The sequence below is a fragment of the Thermothelomyces heterothallicus genome (assembly GCF_042370625.1).
Source record: "Thermothelomyces heterothallicus CBS 202.75 unplaced genomic scaffold P884_scaffold_8, whole genome shotgun sequence".
Taxonomy (NCBI): Eukaryota; Fungi; Ascomycota; class Sordariomycetes; order Sordariales; family Chaetomiaceae; genus Thermothelomyces; species Thermothelomyces heterothallicus.
The window spans coordinates 1,208,780-1,230,380 of NW_027192569.1; the positions used below are offsets into that span (position 1 = coordinate 1,208,780).

The 21,601-nt window shown below is 57.0% G+C and overlaps 6 protein-coding genes across 6 annotated transcripts; all 6 read right to left on the reverse strand.

Moving 5' to 3' along the window:
- Positions 1-434: 434 nt before the first annotated feature.
- On the reverse strand, positions 435-2,438 carry P884DRAFT_127524 (uncharacterized protein). The gene is made up of 4 exons (XM_069437188.1): positions 2,070-2,438; positions 1,842-2,007; positions 1,428-1,762; positions 435-1,356 (listed from the first exon to the last, which is right to left on the reverse strand). The coding sequence occupies exons 1-4, from the start codon at positions 2,299-2,301 to the stop codon at positions 746-748; spliced, it is 1,344 nt and encodes a 447-aa protein (XP_069298639.1). The 5' UTR covers positions 2,302-2,438; the 3' UTR covers positions 435-745.
- A 3,859-nt stretch (positions 2,439-6,297) lies between these two features.
- P884DRAFT_258566 (glycoside hydrolase family 2 protein) lies at positions 6,298-9,430 on the reverse strand. The gene has a single exon (XM_069441251.1). It carries the CDS (start codon positions 9,352-9,354, stop codon positions 6,712-6,714), a length of 2,643 nt encoding a protein of 880 aa, XP_069298640.1. The 5' UTR covers positions 9,355-9,430; the 3' UTR covers positions 6,298-6,711.
- A 1,678-nt stretch (positions 9,431-11,108) lies between these two features.
- On the reverse strand, positions 11,109-12,054 carry P884DRAFT_323809 (uncharacterized protein; the record flags this gene model as incomplete). The annotated part of the gene is made up of 1 exon (XM_069445451.1): positions 11,109-12,054. One exon carries the CDS (start codon positions 12,052-12,054, stop codon positions 11,521-11,523), a length of 534 nt encoding a protein of 177 aa, XP_069298641.1. The 3' UTR covers positions 11,109-11,520.
- Positions 12,055-14,547: 2,493 nt separating this feature from the next.
- Positions 14,548-16,401, reverse strand: P884DRAFT_198100 (transmembrane amino acid transporter protein-domain-containing protein; the record flags this gene model as incomplete). The annotated part of the gene is made up of 2 exons (XM_069438123.1): positions 14,548-15,783; positions 15,832-16,401. 2 exons carry the CDS (start codon positions 16,399-16,401, stop codon positions 14,548-14,550), a joined length of 1,806 nt encoding a protein of 601 aa, XP_069298642.1.
- Positions 16,402-17,025: 624 nt separating this feature from the next.
- P884DRAFT_197636 (L-Aspartase-like protein) lies at positions 17,026-18,616 on the reverse strand (the record flags this gene model as incomplete). The annotated part of the gene is made up of 3 exons (XM_069438077.1): positions 17,026-17,496; positions 17,605-18,482; positions 18,568-18,616. The coding sequence occupies 3 exons, from the start codon at positions 18,614-18,616 to the stop codon at positions 17,026-17,028; spliced, it is 1,398 nt and encodes a 465-aa protein (XP_069298643.1).
- Positions 18,617-19,439: 823 nt separating this feature from the next.
- Positions 19,440-20,909, reverse strand: P884DRAFT_197563 (Alpha/Beta hydrolase protein; the record flags this gene model as incomplete). The annotated part of the gene is made up of 1 exon (XM_069438071.1): positions 19,440-20,909. One exon carries the CDS (start codon positions 20,907-20,909, stop codon positions 19,440-19,442), a length of 1,470 nt encoding a protein of 489 aa, XP_069298644.1.
- Between the last annotated feature and the right edge of the window lie 692 nt (positions 20,910-21,601).

Consider the following 21,601-nt stretch of genomic DNA (forward strand, 5'->3'; position numbering starts at 1 on the left):
TGAGGTGCGTAGCAAATCAGCCTGGCCTATTGCATCTTATTCGAGAGTGCTGCACCTGAACCGAATCATGTCTCGTGGCCATAAGGCTGTTCGTCGATCGATTTTGAAGAAGCCATGCCCGAGAAAGCTAGCAAAAGTCGTCACTGTTTTGATACCGATTCTGTTAGCTAAAGAGCTACCCACGTATTTTCAGAAGATGTATCTGCGCCCCCGTGCTTCCAGGTTGTCTGTCACACATTGTCAGGAGTGGGCTGGTATGTTAAGGGGTGCTTCTTACCACAACCTCTTAATTAGAGGATGTGCGAGTCTGATGCCTTTAGGCTTTAGACAAACATTGAAGCATTGATTTTTTTTTTTTTTTTTTGGGCGGAAAGCATTTATGAGAGTTCCATTACCCTGGTGTCCTGCGTGGCTTTTTGGATGCTTTTTTGGTAGTTTAATTATGTATCGAGCTAATTATCGGCATTTCAGATAGGCAGCTGCCGTGAGTTGAAGCCTATTTTGGTTTCATCGTAATATTTTCAAATTTCCATTAGTACTCCCCGCTCTGAAGAGTTTCCTTTTGAACAGGAAGCGAGCTGGCTTGTAATTATGTAATGACATCCTAATGACCTGTCTGAAGGCCCCCTCGGTGCTAAGTAATTATATACTCGAGAATCATAAACGCTTAACCGCGAAAACAAATCCGCCCACCATAACGCACTCTCTTCTCCCAACCCCGATACCAACACCAGATACACCGACCTCAAGACAACTCATGCAATTCGCCATCTCCCTTTTGCGTGGGCAACTCCACAGGCTGAATCTGCATCGGCAGCTTCTGCTGCTGCTGCTGCTGCTGCTGCTGCTGCTGCTGTGGACCAGGATACGGCATATATCCACCATTCTGCGGCGGCGGAGGCGTCGGGGCACCCATGCCCACCGGCGGCGGGGGGGCGCCGATTCCGTTGTGCTGTGGGGGAGGGGTGCCCATGCCCATGCCCATCCCTTGCTGTTGAGGGGGGGGCATGGCGTGCATCTGCTGGGGGTATTGGTAGTTTGGCGGCGGGCTGCCGGTCGGGGGTGTGTTCATCGGCGGGATGCTCTGCATCGGGTGGATGGAGCCGGGGTGGCTGGAAGAGTTCTGGAGCGGGTCGTATGGATAATAGACGGGGGCGTTCATGGCCGAGTGAGGCGAGGCCGGCGGGGGTCCATAGACGGATGCGCCGTGAGGACCGCCAGGGGGTCCTCCTATATAGCCGGTGGGCCCGCCTGGGGGACCGCCGGGCGCAGCTGCCACGCCCACCGGGGCCGAGCCGTCGCTGTTCTTGCGCCGGATGAGCAAGAAGGCGCCGAGGCCAATGAGAGCGAGGGCAGCTTGGGGTTTCGTTAGCTTCGGTGGTGTTCTCCTAGAGTTTCTGCGGAGCGCATCTTGGCCAACTACTCACCGACACCGCCGACGACACCGCCGACAATGGGGCCGACGGGCGTGGATGATCCGGAATCGGAATCGGCACCGTCGCTGGTTTCAGCAGGAGAGTCACCGCCGTCCGTGGCCGTGGGCGACGAGTCAGAGGTGGTCGACTCAGCTGTCGGCTCGGCCGACGATTGGGAGGTCTCGAAGGACGACGTGGTGCTGAAACTCGAAGAGCTCGTCGTGGCCCGGAAGAAGATGGTGTACGTTGTCGACACGCTGTCGCAAGTGTGGATGGTGTAGCCGGCAAGAGAACCAGTGCGGTCGCCGTAGGAAAACACGGCACAGGACGGCAGGTTGGAGTTTGAACTAGGCGCCTAACGTCAGCATCCCCTTCCCCCCTTCTAGCGGATAAGTCGACCTCGGAAAAAAATAGGCTCGGGCGTACCAATACAACGTCCTCTCGCTGTCATATGTCTTGGTCGCCTTTGACGATGCATAGGGCAGGCAGGCGGCGTAGACTTCGCAGGACGTGGTGAGGCAGCAGCCGACGGCGGACACCCTCGTGTCGTAGAGGCATTGTGCGTCTGGATGGGCGCAGATGTAGTCGGAATCTGTAAAAGGGTCAGAATCGGATCAGGACCGGGGCGGCGTAGTGGCGTCGGTAGGTACTGACGTGGGTTTCCGTCGACATAGCCGCATGTCTGGGTATCGCGCTTTTGCAAATCCCGGGGAAGGATGGGGAGGGCGGTTACAGCGAGGGGAGAGATGTCAATGCCGCCCTCTCTCAGCTGGGGAGCCGGCGTCTGGGCGGCACTGCGAGCAAAGAGTTGCTCACGGGCCATGCCGCTCACGGCGGGAAGCGAGACGGCGGCAGCGGCCAGCCATCCGAGACTCTTGACGGCCATGGTCGACTTGTTCTTGCGGCCGCCGTTACGAGCCTCGACGGTCGCTTCACGGTGAAGGAGAGGAGGGGAAGGAAGGGAAAAATGAAAATTGTCGAAAACGAACGGTCGAGGTCGCGGGTGCACTTTGACTTCATGGCGAACAGGGCCCCTCCCAGATCAGGCGCGCTTTCTTCCCCTTGCGATGGCACCCTTCGGCCCATGGAGCGCCCAACCCCCGTCTCTGCATCGCACACCTTGCCGTTTCGCGGTATGCCAAGAATCGAGAAATCGACGATCACTGGCCCTCTTCCGTTTCCCGACGCGCTAGCACTTTTGGCTTCAGCCGCGGTATTGTGTCGCCAAGCACCCTCCAAGCACCCTGCAAGCAGCTCAATCTGTGGCAGAGCAACAGCGCGGGTGCGAAAAGGCCCTTGGGGTTAATGCACGGCCGGGCCATGCGAGCGAGCGGCGCCACAGATGCAGGTCGAGATCAGGGACGGAGGCCGCGCTTTTTCCAATTCACCAGTCTCAATCCGAGTCAGGGCAGCCACGAGTTCTCATGTCTCGCGCATGCCGACTTCTGGACAATCTGAGCATCCTAAGCGGACCCCGGACGCCTCTGGTTGCTTTTCATAGGCCGACAGCGTTGCGTTTCATGTGGGTCATTTCCACCGCCCCGCTCCCCCGGTTCTTTTCTTCTCTTTCTGACTGTGGGAGGGAGAGAGAGGAACCTATAAGAAATCATAAACCGGCAGGCCTACACTAAGGCGAGGTGAGCCGTCTGTTAAACCGGACCATCTTCCCTCCGCTGACGATCCCACCAACCACAAACAAAAGTATTCTTTCATTCGTATCCTTGGTTTCTGTTGCATCGCGGCTGGGCAACGTTTTCCCCATCAGTCCGATGAATAATTCGACACGGCGGTGGGAAAGAATTTGACGAGGAAGAAACCAGTTGCACGAAGAGGAATTGCCCTGAACCCTGGACAAATCGCATTCTCTCGGACCTGCCTGCTGCAGCCAGATTAAAGTTTTTCTCAAGGCCCCGATAAGCACTCTTCGCGTAGCTCCAAGCCTCTCACGTGCGCTTTGACACTAGCCGACCGGGGCAAGCTCTGACACAGCCAATCCTTTCTGGGCTAAGTTACTGATTTAACGTCGGAGGGTGTTCCGCTGTATAAAATTCAACGAACGCAGTCGTGTAATCCGTACAGAGGTTGCTACCATACACCATCTGGATATGTCGACTGCGACGTTGCTGGGCTGCCTCCACGATTAGGTTGTTACACATTACTGTACTCCCCACCTCACGGGATTACCGAGGTGAAGGTTGCCGCTGAGGAGAATTGGCGTTGCCGGTTGAGGGATTCGCTTGCATCGTGTTTAGTAATTAATATGTGATAACTATGTATGTACGTACTGTATGTACCGTGGTGCTAAGTATAGTACTACGCGCCTTACAAACCTCTACAAGTATGATCAACCGATCATCGGGGCGATGTGACCGCCGGTTGGACAACCCGAATACGCAGCACCAATGTAGTGTACTGCGAAGATCGAAGCTTGGCTGTAGAGGGGCTATACTACAGGGTCATTCCTCGAGACTTGAAGCTGATTAGTAGACTATTTTCTTCTTTTGCGACGCGAACTTGCATTATCCCACTACATATTTCTCATATCTCATGAACAATGAGTAATCCACAAAGCGCAAGTACCTTCACTTCCCACCGGCACAAAGCCAAGAGGCCGCCCTCAGCTGTACCTGGTAACGATAGTGCGTGGACTGTAAGACTAGAAACTATACTTAGTCGATCACGTCACGGTTTCTAAACAACGGATGTCTATCTACAGACAGTGTAAATCCCTCTCCCTGCTGGAAGTTGGAATAGGTACCTAGGTGAATTATTTTTTACTGTCGCTCGTACATTCCCCTCCCCCCCCCCCCCAAAGGATGGCGAATTTGTCGTAATTAGACGGAAGCTTGGAGTTTGGCGCTGCACAACGGGAATCTCCTCTGCACTCTCGCTGCTTGGTAGGTTCTAGAGAACGAAAAACGTTAAAGTCGTGTCTCTGCAGTGTCTTGTTTTTGCGGACATGCCAGATGGTCTCGTCCTTGCCCGACCTTACTCTGCCACAGCCCTTTACTCTACAAGTCCCTTCTATTAATTTTTCAGTTGGAGGCGGCAGATTCTCTAACACGACGGCGTCCTTGCTTTACCTGTGACTCCCTTTCCCAGTATAGGCTTAGTTAATCTCTAGACTGGTCAGCATATACCAAGGGGCCAGCGGGCCAGCGGTGGCAGCTATATCTCTTGATGTGCGAATAGGCGTGGGCTTAGACGTTCCTGTTACCATCTACTACTAGACTTCCGCTTTAAGCCTTTTAAAAAAACCGATGATTGGAGCATCTCTTGTCAAGCTATCTCCGAGTGATGTTCCACTTTCCCGCCGCGAATGCTTTTAGAGCATGCCTTGGTATTTCTTGATCGGAAACGCAAGCTTGATAGGTACCTTAATTAGACGAAGGATGTATACAGTTAGACGGAGGAAATCTTAATGACGTCCATCACCTACTACAGACATTTATCTCGCTGCAAACGATGGGGCCACCCATCCCCAAAAGAGACCATGCCATCCATTTGGAGTGCCATCCGATGGAGTCCCGTCGGGGAGCCAAGCCTTTGCAGCCTGGCCATCCATGCAACATGAGCGTTTTCGTTCAGAATATACCACGCCAAACCAGACGAACCCCTCTTCAAGACTCTGTCCTCCCTTCATCAGGCGTCGCTACAATCAGCCATATTTCCTGGGACGAGCCGCATCAACATGCTGGAGTCCGCAAAGCTGTTGTCAAAACAATGAGTGCAATCCGAGGCTCACATGATCCCGATTTCATCTCCCGTGCAACAGCTGCTTCGGATCGAAGTGCCGCGGCATGTTGCCGAAGGATTGTGACTGCCTGTAACATTGGCACGGCCAGCAGTGGTTGGAGTGAGGCCGCTTTATTGGCACCTAGGGGCCTTGGCAGATGTCGGATTCGTATTAATTTATATTGGCCTCAACAGCTACGCTCTCTACAAACAAAGTACAGGCTGTTGCCAGCGTCGTTCACGTCTGCGCTGGACATACATAGATAGGTACATACATCCTGGGGCTCTAGCACACCCGTCCTCCCAGTTCAGGTCATTCCGAAAACATCTCCAAGTTTGCATGCGAGCTTGTTCTGGCCATCATTAGGGGCCTAATTAGCCACTGATACTCCGGAAGCCATGGCGACGGTCACGACCATATTTCGCCCCGATCCGACGTGCTATGCGGCGTCCAACCTGTGGTTCGACATCGCAACGGGCTGAAAGTGCAACACATATTATCCCCCATTCGTCCCTCGACCGACCGAGATCCCCCTTCCTCTCGTATGTTCAAATGCCGAACTGGGTCGCCTATGAGGCGGGAATTATGACGACTTGTGCCATCAGTACAGATGGTTCACCACCGGGGCTACCATATACAGTAACACGGCATACAGTGACTGCCCGGAGGGCATGACGGGGCGCTCAGACGGTTAATTACCAGAGAGCATTGGGGCGTCATTTTCATTTTTATCGACACGGCTTGCTCTCCCACGTACGTGAACTTTCATCTCTACCACTCATCTCTCCTCCCCCCTACTCGTAAGCTACTTACTTATGACTGAGCGAGATTGCCTTGGTTGTAGCGCCCATGACTTTACCCCAGCCGGCACCAGGCCGACTCCGACTCCAAGCGCCATTGACGGCCCTGAATGTGAGGGCGCTCTGTTTTCTCTCTCTACGTTTCCTTTTCCTGCAACGCTGACCCTTTGCTAATTTGTCCCTATTGTGCCGGTATTGTTCGAAGACGATCCGTTGTCGACCCCCGATCACGAGACAACCGCCTCCGCCAACGCCACATACGAATACTGGGTGTCGTTTATGCCGAGTAGACACACTCTTTCCCAGCAGGTTGTCCCAGAGTGAGCAGGCTAATTAACTCTTGACAGTCGGTAATGGCTTCATGGCCGTGAGCCATGACGACAAACACATCTTGCCGCCGCCCATGGTCGACGGGGATGAGTTCTAATTACTCGATCGCAGTGTTCCACCAACTCCACTTCCTCGTGAGTGTTTTGGATAATATTCAGCCCTCACACGGCAGGAGGGATTCTGAAAACTGGGACACAGTACAGCATCATGAAGATGTGGAACCAGATGAACGACGATCTCGACCGAGCAAAGTGAGTCACAGACATTATCAAAGTCCTTCCGGTTGTCGAAATTACGTTGGTATGATGACCTACAACATTCCCTCCTCCTCTAGCGCTGCTCCGAGTCCTCCTCGGGATGGGACTCCCATTGTCAAATCACTCTACCTATTAATTACCTATTAATATCCTACCCATTCATTTCAAATTATTTAAGCAGCTCGTATCACCACCTCCGCCGTCTCGAGACCCTCCGCGGAAGCCGTGACGGTGATGTCTCCGGAAGCCCCCTTATCCGCCCGGACGATCGCCAGCGCGAGACCGCTGAAGGCCTTCCGGGTAAGGGACGGGAACTCGGTCATATCGGCCGGGTCTCCGTTGTCGGTCGAGACGATCCGGCCGGGACCGGAGACGGAAAAGGCGATGGCGTCGCCGGCCTCGGGCACCGTGTCGCCGTTCTCGTCGACGACGGCCACGGTGACAAACGACAGGTCGCGGCCGTCCCCCCTGATCTCGGCCCGGTCGGCCGTCAGGTTCAGGCCCTTGGCTTTCCCGACCGTCCACCTGGCGTCCCGCGCCCACTCCTCGCCGTCCTTGTACACGACCACGCTGATGTTGCCCGGCCGGTACACGACGTCGTCCCACCGGAACCGGTACTGGCCCGGGCCGCGTTTCTGCCGCCCCGCCGACTTGCCGTTGACGAACAGCTCGGCCTCGTCGCCGGACGAGAAGACGTGCACGGGCGTGACCTGGCCGACGCGGTCGGGCCAGGTCCAGTGCGGCAGCAGGTGGGCCATGGGCAGGTCGGGCCGCCAGCGGGCCTGGTAGAGGTAGAAGCGGTCCTTCTTGAAGCCGGCGAGGTCGACGATGCCGAAGTAGGAGCTCCGCGCGCGGTCGTCGTAGGGGGTCGGCTCGCCCAGGTAGTCCCACCCGGTCCAGACGAACTCGCCGGCGACGTAGGGGTGCGCGTCGTGCGCGGCGAACACCTTGTCCGGGGACGACCCCCAGCTGGTCGCGTACAGCTCGTACGCGCTCACCCGGTAGTCCCGCCCGTCGCCGCCCTGGCCTGGGCCGTCGCCCACGTCGGCGTGGTTCCCCGACGTCACGGGGAACAGGTAGGTGCCGCGCGTGCTGAGTGCCGACGCGCTCTCGCTGCTCCAGACGACCTTGCCCGGGTAGGCGGCGTGGAAGCGGTCGAAGGAGCCGTCGGTGGACGTGCCGAGCCCCTCGCCCTGGTAGTTGAGGCCGATGATGTCGAGCGTGTTGGCCAGCGGGCTGCCGGGCCCCGCCGAGTTCATGGCGCAGGTGGACGGCCGGGTCGGGTCCTCCTCGACGAGGATGCCGCGGAGGGCCTGGGCGGTCGCGCCCGTGGCCGAGCCGGACTGGTTGGGGATCTCGTTGCCGTAGGACCACGCGATGACGGACGGGTGGTTACGGTCGCGGCGGACAAAGGCGCGCAGGTCGGGCTCGTGCCAGTCCGGAAAGATGGCGTGGAAGTCGTTGGTCGTCTTCCGGTCCGCCCACGTGTCGAAGATCTCGTCCAGCACCAGGAAGCCCATCCGGTCGGCCAGGTCGAGGAACTCCGGGGCCGGGGGGTTGTGGGAGGTGCGGAGCGCGTTGCTCCCCATCTCTCGGAGCGCCTCCAGCTGCCGCTCCAGGGCGCGGGTGTTTAAGGCCGTCCCGAGCGAGCCGAGGTCGCCGTGGTTGCACGTGCCCCAGATCTTGACCGGCTTTCCGTTGACCGACACGCCCTCGTTCGCGTCGAAGGTGACGGAGCGGACACCGAAGGGGGTCTCGTAGGTGTCTATGACGGTGCCGTTGACCGTCAACCTGGTCGTCGCGACGTACAGGTTCGGCTCTTGCTCGGGCGGGGGACCCCAGAGCAGCGGGTTCGTCACCGCTGCCGAGCCGTTGACCGACTCTTTTCCCCCAGCCGGCACGGCTACCGTGGCTTTCTCGAACTGCGCCACGACCTCGTCTCCGGGAGTGCCCGTAGCCGGGTCAAGCACGTGGATTTCCGTTTCCACGTCTACCGTCGTGCCGGATGCACCGCCGTTCTCCACATCGACCGTGAGGTGGACGGTGGCCTTCTCCTCCGACACGTCCGACGTGGTGATGTACGTCCCGTACTGGCCGACATGGGTCGGGTTGACCTTGACCAGCCAGACGTTGCGGTAGATGCCCGCGCCGGGATACCATCGCGAGTTGTCTAGCGCGTTCTCCAGCCGGATAGCAAGCAGGTTGTCGCCGCCCTCCAGGTAGGGCGTGAGATCGAGGCGGAATGAGGCGTACCCGTACGGCCACCCACCGATCAAACGGCCGTTGAGCCAGACGGCGGCATACGACATGGCACCGTCAATGTCGAGGAAGATGGACTTGTCTCTGTCCTCGGGGGATCTGGTCAACGTCCGACGGTACCATCCCACGCCGTTCGAGGGCAGGCGCCCCATGCCTCCGCTCACTCCGGGAGCGTTGAACGGCCCCTTGATGGCCCAGTCGTGCGGCAGGTCAACGGACTCCCAATCGCCGTCGTCAAAATCCGCTTGCACATACTGAACATCGCTGCCGGGGGGTGTTCCGGACGGGGGCTGGTGCTTGTCACCCTTGATGAAGTTATTGGCGGACGGCAGGATCCACGACTTTAGAGAGTCGTACGAGAGCGAGTCCGGGTTCGAAGTGAAACGTGAAAACTTCCAGCCCTCGTTGAGACTGATGCGTTGGCGGCCCTTATCATCTGCCAAATGGACCGGGTAATAGGGTCTCGCTCCGACGAGACGGGGAACCAACAAAAATGTTAGCAGGATGGTAGTGAGGAGCCTGTGAAACAGGCGTGCCGTTCCTGTTGCCTCTCTCATGGCTGGCCGTTACGCTGCTAGGAGGGAGCATGCGAGACAGGAACAGCAATCAATCGACCGCCGCGGGCGTACCTTCCGGGGCTATATAAGATATTAGAAGAACAAGCGGCTTTCACTGGGCCTGTTCGTCCTGGACATTTTCCGGTGGTGACATAGTGCATGTAATCCGTACAGCGGAGTTCTCGGTGATTCGGGTAGTCTGCGACGGTTTCTGCTGCGTAATTGGTGGTCTTTCCCCTCTGGTTGCTGCGGCCTGACATTATCCTGCAAGGGACAATTCGGGCTCATAATAATAGCAGCTGTTAACCCATCCCAATGTGAGAGCTACCGACCCTCCCCCCCCCCCCCCCCCCCCCAAAAAAAACCCCCCAAAATGGGTACCACGATCGTACACAAGGTGTATTATACGGAATGCAGTGTATCATTTCCAGTACCAATCTCAGCAATGATTAATGTAACTACAGATGGTTGCTACCCTCAAGTCCCTCAAGTCAGCTCAATTCAGTGGGCAATGACCTTGAAATCCACCGACAAATCTCCTAGCATCAGTGGTAATTAACGTCACCGGGTTGCAGCATTCGCCTACAGTCAAGCAAGAAGGAGGATCAAGTCACATGGCTGCCATGATCCCCCCGCACCTGATGTATATAACTCCGAAGATGACGTTCCAGTCTCATCCTTTCCCCCGTGGGCCCCGAACTCATCACCGCTCGTCGTTCGTGGGATATCTTTGTGGCGTTACATTTAGCCTGCAGCGCAGCCTCTCTCCACTTGCCTCTCTTGTGGTAGGCGGACCTCGGGACCTCGCGCATCCCCGCGATGATCACCAGTTGCCAGCCTCTTTGCTACCTGAATCAACTAACGCCCGGGTCTCTTTCCATTGGCGCGGTTGTGGCTGCAGGCAAGCTTGGCTATCAGCGTCTACGAACGAGCTCAAAGCAATCTACATGTACTAGGCACGGGAGCTCGAGGAGTAAGAGTAATAATGGCGTGATGCCGCACAACAGACGCATACAATTGCACATATTCTTGCAGGTGTTGAGTGGAAATGGCATTTCTGGATCAATAATTCCTGATGAGCCCAAACCCCTCACGTACATTCTATTAGGTGCAAGGGGCCTTTCGGGTCACAAAGTGATCTCTCGCCAGCGCGTTACTTTGTCTAGGCTCGGAGTCGGGGAATTAATAAAGCGAAGCTTCAGTTGACTAAGTCTCTGAGATATGTATATAGAATCCGTACACATTAAAGAGGGAAGGACGGAGCTTCGCTTCAATATAATAGCCTAATCCTCCAATATTAATTATTTATAACTACAGCAATTGGATGCCACACGCTCGGCCGCCCGAAGTACTCTTTCCCTACGTAATTATCGCCCGCATTTATGGGTACATGCGCCACAGAGGTGTGGCTAGCTCTATACGTAGTAATTAAGTCCCTCGAAGTTGGTAGTGTACCTATGGAACTACACCGACAGGGTCGAGCCGAAAGCCTATTATGAAGTGTAGCTTTATGCCTACTATGTGCCTCGACAAGAGGCGCGCGAAGCGTATACCACAGTCGGGGTATTTTTCGAAATTGTCCCTAATAGTACACAAAAAACTAATTACATCGGCCTCATTCTGTCGTCGGCAACTCCTGGATGTCTGCGACCATGGGAGATTAGTCGGCGCTGCTTTCACTAATTATCCTCGACTTGGTCGATAATTAAGAGAAGAGAAAGGGCACTGGGAGGACGGGTGTGCGATCCTACTCTCCAAATTTTCACATCTTGTAATAATAATGGCTAATTAAAAAGAACGCTTGCTACCGGTAAGAATAATTAACTCCCGTCGTCAACCCATTCGCGGAACGCCGGAACCCAGCGCTTTCAGACATTGATTGTCTGGCCCCTACCCGCGTCCTTATGTTTGTATTCGGCTGTCATGTTTTTGTCAGTATGGGACTTTTCTTTTTTTTGTTTTTTTCTTTGTGAGAAAGATTGCGTGACTTTGCCCCTGATCTCTAATTAGTTCCTAGAGTGGCAAGCTAATTAATTACAGACGCTCAAGGTCTCTAAAACTCCTCTCCACGTTTTCGTAGGGCGTTACATTTCACACCTCGAAGGGAACCAATCCACTAAATAATAAACTTGGGCATGGTTGAGCAGCGCCTGTCTCTCAGGCTCCTCACGCGTTCCGACGGACGAGGTAGGTGGCTCCCGGGCCGTAGCCGCGCAGCTTGTCCCGCATGGCCGCGTCGTCGTCGTCGACGGGCTCGGGAGCGAAGCCGAAGCGGGTCCAGAAGGGGACGGTGCCGTAGACGGAGATGAGGCAGGTGGTCGGGTAGCGGCGGGCGACGCCGTCGAGGAGGCGGGCGATGCAGCGGGCGGCGGCGCCGCGGCGGCGGAGGGCCGGCAGGATGGCGATGTCGTGCAGGTAGTACTGGTCCGCGTCGGGCGGGATCGCGTCGCCGCCCAGCGGCTGGTCCAGCGCCGGGGGCCGGCCGTGGCGGATCGGGAAGGAGACGACGTAGCCGCCCACGTCTTCCCGCCCCTTGTTCTTCTCCCCCTCTTCCGGGACGAGAACCATGCAGCCCTCGGGAAAGAGTCCCAGGCGCTCACGGAAGATGGACTCGCGCTCGGGCAGATCCCGATGTACCTCGTCTGCCACACGCATGACGCCCGGCAGATCACGCTCGGTCATGGGGCGCCAGATGGCCATTCCTGGTAGGATTTCTTCTTTTTCTCTTTTTATCTTTTTTCCCTTCGGGGCCCACGAGGATTGGGATGCTGAAGCTGTCAGAGTTCCTGACAGTCTTGAACTGCGGGCCAAACGGCGCTGGACGTTCTTCAATGAATGAATCAATAATCAGAACCCCCTGATTATCTTTTTTTTTTTGTTTTTGCTTTTGTCTCAAACTCTAAGTCTGGGTTGAGGTAATTTGTTTATTTTGAGTTTCTGAAGGCGACCTGTATTGTTTAGAATAGAGTTAGGGAATGAGATGCAGAATAATACTTCGTAGTGCGAGTTAATTAGTGTAAGATTCGTATGGAATTTGAATGTAACTACAGTGTATGTGCTGTAATCCGTACATACATACATGGGGATTACAGTTAGTGTACGGAGTAACTAACTGGTAGGGCATCTTTCGCCCCCGCCGCATCAATATTGCTAGATAACGTAATCTGTAAATTACATTCATTACCCCTGGAATGGGCATCCACTCGGCGGGTATTGCCGGTCTGAGCACGACAGGGTAAATGAATAAATATACCCAAAGGCGATAGATAAACTTGGTGACTGCTAACATGCCGGTGCTCCTAACAACACTCAAACGGGTCTCTTGAAAACCGTTCGACTACCCTCATATCCGCATTGCACAAACCCCTCCAAGCCCGAGCATGATAGTTCCTCTTCACTCCACAGCACAGCACAGCACAGCAGACTATACTTCGTACTAACTAGAGAAAAAAAAAGTTTTCCAAAACCCATGGGATGCAGGCACCGAAGCTCCAGAATAAACTCTTCCAACCCGCCAAGGTAATTAAAGCACCTTTGTAAAATTCGGATCAGATCCGGACCGTGGCAAGCCAGTTAGCGAGGTGGGTGGGGTCGCCGATGCCCGTGATGCGGTCGGTGAAGGTGTTGGAGTCCAGGGGCTTCCGGTCCGAGACCTTCTCCTCGAGGACGCGGACGAGGGCGGCGTAGACGCGGCCCTTCATCTGGCCGAGGACCTCGCACCAGGCGCGGCGGGCAGCCTCGACGGCGGCCTCGTCGCGATCGTCGGGGACGTAGACGTCGGGGAGGCGCCAGTTGAGGTACGTATTGGGGTGTCCCGAGCGGAAGCGGACCCCGTCCGTTTGCCCACCATGCCTCCATATATTCTAACTCGGATCAAAGGTTACAACAATGAAGGCAACTCACGCTAAATCCGCGAGATATCCTTCTTTCCCCGGCTTCTGACCCGCTGCTGGGATCGGGGGACTACACTTGGGCCAGCCAGGGCGATGACGGCTCATCCGCTGTGACACCTCACGCCACCCCTGAGGACACGGAAACCAGTTCCTTGGGACGTGAGATCACCCCAATAGAACATAGCGGTTATGGCCTGCCGGACTCCGACTCCGCATCTCCCAAAGCGGACACTGTCTCCCCGTTGCCCCGGCGGCTCACCTCCCGCACTCTTCCCCCGCTCCCGCAGTCTATTACTGTCCCACGCCTACCCACCAGGGCGGAAACGGGACCTCGGTGCATGATGGGAGACTCCGGGTTATACTGCATTAGACGGTAGGCTCTGCAGTCCAGCACCAGCACGGGGTGCCGGTCCATCCGGCCACGCCGGCTGGTTTTTCTTCTATCAGCTCCGAGTTTCCCGCCGCCCACACGGCCACCGGCATCCCCAACCTGTCTCAACTTCCCTCTCCTTCGTCCTCAGCAACGATTCAAGAGCCACCCCCGGATCCTATCATGCCGCCGTCGCCGCCGTCGCCGCCCGAGCGACAGAGCAGTATTATCGTCTGCACCGAAGGCCGCTGTCGTCAGAACCCCCCGACATTTACCAGGCCGGGGGACTATCGGTACGTGAAGCATCCCCAACTTCCTCCTCTTCGCCGGCGGAACTGATTAATCGCGCGAATAATAATTATCAGGATGCACAGAAAGAGACACACGCGCCCTTACACGCGCCCGTATCCTGGCTGTCCTCGGAGGGTTCCGGGGAACGGTTTCGCCCAGGAAAGAGACTTGGAAAGACAACGGGAGACTCACCGGGTGAGGGCCTCATACCCTTGTCTCGTCGAGGCCTGTCTGAGCACGGCTACCAGGCCTTATAGTATGGTTCGACACATGAGGGATCAACATGGGATGGTTGTCAAGCAGGCCGGGATTCTGAGGCGCGGCACACGTATGAGAAATAGTAGCAGCTAGCATTCGAATCCCCGTTTCGAGTTCATTTCCGTCAAATTCATAGAATCATTGTTTTGTTTGTGTGTGTGCAAAAGCATGGCCGGCATTGGTTTGCTTACCTTTTTGCTCCTGAAGCTGTTGAGTGGGCCAAATGATTTACCGATAGTTATTTACCGGAAAAAAGGGGTCGACGATGTTAATTAGGTGTCGCAACTATTTAACCTCCATCGTATGGTAGCATTACTATTAAATGTGTGATTATCAACCCACATTTTTTTCGCCTCGCAATGCCCAAACATAAAACGACCATCATCGCAGAAAGCTGTTCAGGACAGTCACGACGGTGGTATACACCATGCCAACCAGGCCGACCACGACGAGGAGGATGTCTCCGAACCGGGCCCAGCGCCCCGTCGCGACGGCCTTCCAGTGCAGGTAGGCCGGGTAGACGTAGACGAGGGGCACGCAGGCGACACTGCCGATGAGGGCGACGAAGCGGTCGAGGTTGCCCGTGCCGGCGACCGAGAGGAGGCCGCAGAGGGCGACGACGGCGAGGCGGAGCAGGTTCTTGACCCACTTTGTGCGCAGGCTGCCCTTGCCGGAGCGGGCGTGGCCGAGGAGGCCGCCCTCGAGGATGCGGATGGCGGGGAAGAGCTGGACGGGGGTGCCGACCAGGACGGCGAGGGCGTAGAGCGCCTGGACGGCGTTGACCAAGGGGCTGTCCTGCGGCAGGTTGTTGATGATCTCGACCTCGGTGCGCCGGCCGAAGGTGGCGTAGCAGAGCGCGCCGACCGAGGTGAAGACGACCGTGATGAGCAGCATGACGGCGCCCAGCAGCGGCTCGAACCGGTCCGGGCACGCCATGGACGCCTGGATCGGCAGGATCAGGCCGATGCCCTCAAAGGTGAAGATGGCGGCGCCGATGGTGAGCGTGTAGTGGTCGGGGTTGAAGAGGACGACGGTCGGGTCCGCGCCGCCGGCGCCGGTCAGCGAGGTGGTCGTGTACCAGTAGATGTAGCCGACGCCGATCAGGATGCAGGCGTCGGCCAGCAGGGCGGCCGGGCCGAGCTTGGCGATGTTGCGGATCCAGGCCAGCGGCACCAGGACGACGAGCTGCATGGCGATCAGGCCGGCCGTGGAGAAGGGACTGGCCCCATGCGTGACGGCATCGAAGAAGGTCGTCAGGTTCTCGGCCACGAAGACGATGCCGGTGCAGACGAAGCCCAGCTGCGAGAGTGCGATGGAGAAGAGGATGAGGGCTCGCATCCGCGGCCCCGCGATGGCGCTGCCGATCTCGCCGTACCCGCCGCCGTAACGCAGCTTGCACCGAAGCAGCAGGTGGAAGGTGACCATGGTGATGCCGGAGACGATCAGCATGGTGACGGTCGAGAACAGGATGCCCCCGTTGCTGAACGCCTTGGGCAGGAACATAATGCCCGTCCCGATGAAGGCCTTGAGCAGCGTGAAGAAGGTCTTGACCGTGCCGGCGGTGCCCGGCCGCGGCGCTTGGGCAGAGCTGATGATGCGTTGCCGGACTAGGAGGGGCTGTCGCTCGCCAGCTGCTGCTGCTGCTGCTCTCTCAATCCCCCCCACTCTCGCCTCCTCCTCCTCCTCCTCCGCCGCCGCCGCTCCTCCCTCCTCTTCCTCCCCTTCTTCCTCGGAGACGGCCTCCTCGTCGGTGTCGACGAGGTCTTCACCGGCAAAGCTTCCGTACAGCTCCAGATACTCGACGAAGTTGCGCGTGATGGGCATGCGGGCGGCCAGGAAGTCGTCGCCATGCTTTTGGTGCAGAAAGGCCCGCCGGAACCCCCCTAGGGAGAGTTGGTCGCCCACGGACAGGGTTGGGAGGTCCTCGTCTTGGTGGAACTCCCTGGGCGTGTGGAAGGTGGCGGCCCGCCGATGCATGCGCCGGTTCGAAGGGTCCAGCTTGAAGAGGCCCCGGTGTATGTCGCCGCCCTGCAGCTTCAAGGACGACTCTTCCGACCGCACCCGGGGCCCCTCCGACGGACCGGCCGCCGATGACCCCGGCGTGTCGCCTTCCGTGCCCGCAGGCGCGCCCTGGAACTCGGCGGTGTATCCTGGGGGCAAAAGCTCGGCCACTACCTGGGCCCGCGCCTCGGTGTCACGCCTGTCTCGTGATGTTCCCCTAGTGTCGTCGGACATGGTGGGTGGGAAGGGTGGACGATCATCAAAGAAGTGTTTTTGTTTTGGGGGGGGGGGGGGGAGGTTGGGCCCAGAAACATCCCATACCTCGTCCAAGTGTGGTCAAACAAAAGCACTAACAATGTCTTGCCCAGTAGCATGGCAATGCGGTAAGCCACGGCTTTCGCCCCCCTGTCTTCCCTGTCCCACAGCTCCGGATGATGTCACCAATCGGCAGCGAGCAACGCCGGAGCCGTCTCGGCAGTCGGCGCCCGGGCCGCATCGCGGCGTCAGGTGCTGCTCGAGTCAGTACCGTAAACGGTGGGTCTCAATACTGCAGTAAACCTCGCAGCGACGCGCATTGGGTTCAGCGTCCCGCAGAATTTCGCGTCGCAGACTGCAGGGCACATATGTCGTCAGGACTGCCGCAATCCTGGGCCGTCCGTATTCTACTATTATCGGAGTCCTTTCTCATTCCTTTTTTTGGCAGTCAATCATCCCCCTTTTACCCGTCACGGAGTCCCAGCATACGGCCTGCGCTCACATCCAAAGCCTGTTCGCGCCACCGCCCATGCCGTCTTTTCCATAATTTTTTTTTTTCAATTTCCATGCGAAGCCGTCTGGTTTGAAGGAAGATAAAGTAGTCTAATTCTTGGCAACAAACTCCTCGATCGCCGCGATCTGCGCCAGCACCGAGCTGCTGCTGGTGCCGCCGTACGTCGACCTCTGCTCGACGCTCCTCTCAAAGTCAAACACCTGCGCCACGTCCTCTTCGAACAGCGGCGAGATCTCCCTGAGGTCCTTGAGCGGCAGCTTCGAGATGGACACGCCCGCCTGCTCGGCCTTGCGCACGATGGCGCCGGCAATGTGGTGCGTCTGGCGGAAGGGCACGCCCTTGCGGACCAGGTAGTCGGCCACATCGGTGGCCAGCATGTCGTCCGTCAGGGCCGCCTTCATCTTGTCGCCGTTGATGGTGAGCGTGGCGAGCACGCCCTGGGTGATGCGCACGCAGTTGGACACGGTCTTGATGCAGTCGATCATGGGCTCGACCGACTCTTGCAGGTCCTTGTTGTACGAGGTGGGCAGGCTCTTGAGCGAGGCCAGGAAGCCAGAGGCCTTGAGACATTGTTTCGTTAGTATCATGCTCCTTGCTGGGTTGTTTTTTCGATGAACTCTTTCAGACAATAGGAAGAAAAGAAAGTAAGAAAGAATAAAAAACCATACCTGTCCCATCACCCTACCGGCCTTGCCCCGGATCAGCTCCAGGCTGTCGGGGTTCTTCTTCTGGGGCATCAGGCTGCTGCCCGTGCTGTAAGCGTCGGCGACCTGGACGAAGCCGAATTCGGCCGTCGAGAAGAGGATCAGATCCTCGGCCAGACGGCTGAGATGGGCCATGAGCAGGCTAGCCCACTGCAGGATCTCGACGACGAAGTCGCGGTCGGCCACGGCGCACAGGCTGTTGGGGTGCACGGAGCGGAAGCCGAGGTCCTTGGCCATGAACTCGCGGTCGATGCCGAACGGGTTGCCGGCAAGGGCGCCAACGCCAAGAGGGCACGAGGAGACCCGCTCCCGGACGCCCTCGAGGCGCTGCAGGTCGCCCTTGAGGAAGGTGGCGTGCGACAGCAGCCAGTGGGAGAAGCGGACCGGCTGGGCACGCTGCAGGTGGGTATAGCCCGGCATGAGGATAGGGAGGGCCTCCTTGGCGCGCGCGGCGCTGACCGAGAGCAGGCCCTTGAGCGCCTCAGCGATGTCGGCCAGCTGCTCCCCCGCCCACAGGCGCATGTCCACGCCGACCTGCTCGTTGCGCGAGCGGCCCGTGTGCAGCTTGCCGGCAGCGGGGCCAATCAGCTCGCCGAGCCTGCGCTCGTTGGCCGTGTGAATGTCCTCGTCCGACTTGGTGTTAATGACGAACTTGCCCTCCTCCCATTCTTTCTCGACCTGCTGCAGGCCCGTGACGATCTGATGCAGCTCTTCGTCCGACAGGATGTCGAGCTTGCGCAGGGCCTTGGCCCAGGTGATGGAGCCCTGGATGTCGGCCTTGTAGAGCACCTTGTCGAACGACAGCGACTCGTTGAACTGGAACATCAAGTCGTCGATTGCGCCTGCGCAGCAGTGCGGATTCGCCGTTAGCCCACAAGAAATTGCTCGCTGACTCGCTGACGGGCCGCCTTGTGCAATTGACCATACCAGTGAAGCGGCCGCCCCATAGGAGCGCGGGTGCTGAGGTGGGAGCCATGATTGTGCCGTGATGTGTGTGAGTCGTTTTGTCGGTGCAAGATCGGACGGAGCTCAAGTTGGTGACTGCAGATTGCTGTGTGATTCATTCACCTGGGGAAAAAAGTGGGCCTGGGCGCAGCTTAGTTTAGCCCTGCACGTGATAAGGTACCGCGCGGGCATCCCAGGACGGCGAGGAAAGGATTCTGGCTGCTGAGTGAGTATTATAACAGTGAGATTACTGCTTTGTCTTAACAGAGAAATGCAGTAATTCATATATTGGGTAGGTACAGATGTGTAGCAATTGCAATCCCATCATTGCCCGATAACTCAACCAAGTGGGGAAGAAAGAGAAGCATACACAGTACGGATTACAGTACGGATTCCATCCGTACAGTCTTTTGGAACGCTCCGTGGTCCATTTGCGTACACTAGCACTCTACTCCTCTACGAGGGATCAAGTGATCTCTATCAACGTTCAGAAGAAAAGAAGAGAAGAAGAAATATAAATCGAAAATTAGACAAATGTCAGTATTTCTCTCGTTTCGGCACAGGGATATATGGAGATCGTGCATTCGCGTAGACGGTGTACAGTTAATAGGTGTAATTATGTAAGTGACAAAAAAGGAAGGCAACTGAATAGTAGGGACCAGTCAGTCTTGTTGGTGAAGAATACCGAGTTTCTAACGGTTCTATATTCCCAAAAGTTCCATAATCTATAACCCTCTCTGTTAACCAATCTTGCCGACCCTCGCTCAGGTGAGTGAAATTGGAAGAAAACAAACAACATTCGGAGAGTAGAGTTGGAGTAAGGGGCTCCGGTGGCTCACTGAGCCTTTGGGGTCTCAAGCCATGGTGGCTAAGAACTCGAATACTTCCTTGGGATTTGTCTTGACCGAGCCATGCAGCCAGCGCTCCGGCGCGGGAATGGCTCTGCAGTTGCTCACCCCCGCAGCCGCAATCGTGGACAGCTCAAAGTCGACGTATAAATCGGCTGGATACATCAGAGCTCGCACGGGAACCGTGTTTCTTCCGAGAGCGTCTAAATCGTACAGCGCAGGCCAGTCCTTCTTCCGGGCAAGGATCTCCGCAGCTTTGACGAAGGGGCCCAGCTCGGACCCGGCATCGTGCAGCATGAAGTCGAAAATCATCTCGGCCGAGAAAGAGAGGGGCTCGACCTGGTCAGGGAACGGGAACTCGAACCGGAAGTTTCTTCCAAGCCACGCAAAGTTCCCGCCCGCCTGGTCGCGCCCGACCCTCTGGGCCGCCCAGTTGGATGCCACTCCCGGGCCGAAGCAGTAGATTGCCTCATGCACCGCGCCGTACAGTGGCCGCTGGGGCAGCTTAAATCCCGTCCCATTTCTCCCCCTGAAGCTCCGGATTGTTCCGCTGCTAAACCCTCCCGCATCGGCATCCTTACTGAACCGCTCGACCAGCGAGTGCACCGTCTTGAACCCGTCCTCTCCCCCAAAGTGCCGCCCCATGGTCAGGAACCCGCGGCAACTGAGCCGCTCCCCGGTCTCTTCCGAGATCAAGAGACCGCGGCCGTCGTCGGTGCTCGAGAGGCGCTCGACTATGCGCATCACCCGCGCCTTGTCCTCGGGATAACGGCTGTAGTACTCTTGGTTAATGCGGACCAGGCGCCGGTACAGCGCCCGGTAGACTTGCTCGGGCGTGTTGCCCATCGGCGGCATCCCGCCAAACAGCCACACCTCTGCCAGACTCTCGGGCAAGTACGACAGGTAGGTCATGGCGATCCAGCCGCCAAACGACTGCGCGACGAGCACAAACCTAACACGGCCGCCGAGAGACTTCCGGATGCCCTCGAGGTCCGCAGCAATCGAGTCCTGTCGGAACTGGCTCAAGTACCAGGCCGCCTCCTCGGCCGTCTTGGTCGCCAGAGTGTCCTTCGTGATGGCGCTGCTCTTGCCCGTCCCCCTGTAGTCGACGTATAGGACTGGGCCAAACCGGCTGAGGAGCTCCCTGGTCAGATCCGGGTTCTTGGACGCCGGGTTGCCATCGCCCGGCCCACCGCAAAGGTATAGACAGAGACTGGCTCTGCTTGGGCACAGTATGGACTCCAGAATGGTCTCGGCTGTGGAATGGCCGAAATGGCCGATGCCGTTGCCATCATTGGCATCCGGACCTGCGCCGTACACCAAGTCTGCGTGAATCGTGATGGCCACGCTGCCTGCCGGGTCGCTGTGTGATAATGGTACTTCAAAACGGAGTCTCAAAGTTTTGAAGCCGCTCGGTTCGCTTGACTCGAGCTCCAATCTCTTGGCTGCCTTGATCCCGTCCCAGTTGATGGACATGTCGTCGTCGAGGTTGCTGAATTAGATGTAATTAAACGTACGTATTTGACGTAGTAAGCTTTCGAGATGAAGAGGTACATTGAACCCGCTATAGTAAACGGGCAGTGCCATTGATATAGACTTGAAATCGGACACTCCGAGAGCCGAGTCGCCATCATGTTTGATGTTATAACGATATCAGGGTGAAAGACTTTCTGTGTAAGCACTTTGTGCCATCAATCCAGCTTTTGTGTTGTTCGCCTCAAAGAGTGCAAGGGCTAGGAATGTCGAAGAGCCCGGGTCACTTCGAAATGCGGCACTCCTTGATGCTCAATGCTCTTGTTCAGGATGGGAGATACAATGGGTAACAATAATTCGGCTGCTCTGGGCTCTCGGGTGATGTATAATTATCATCGGTGATGCGACTTCCGGGGAAAATACCTTGTGCTCTGTCCACCAACCGTATTTGGCGATGATCAGGCAATATTAACACGGCTATCTCTGATTAAGGCTGATGGTACCGAGTCAAAAAGGTCAGTTAGTCTGGACTGGCTCTCAACAGGAGACCTCTGGTACGGGACGGGATGTTTGGCATACTGTTACCGGCTGAACCGCAAAAAGCTATGTGATAGATCACGGCTCACAAGAACAACGGTGCCCTGGTCAATGAGCCAAAACACAAAGATGACCAGGTTAGTAGAACAGAAGGGCAA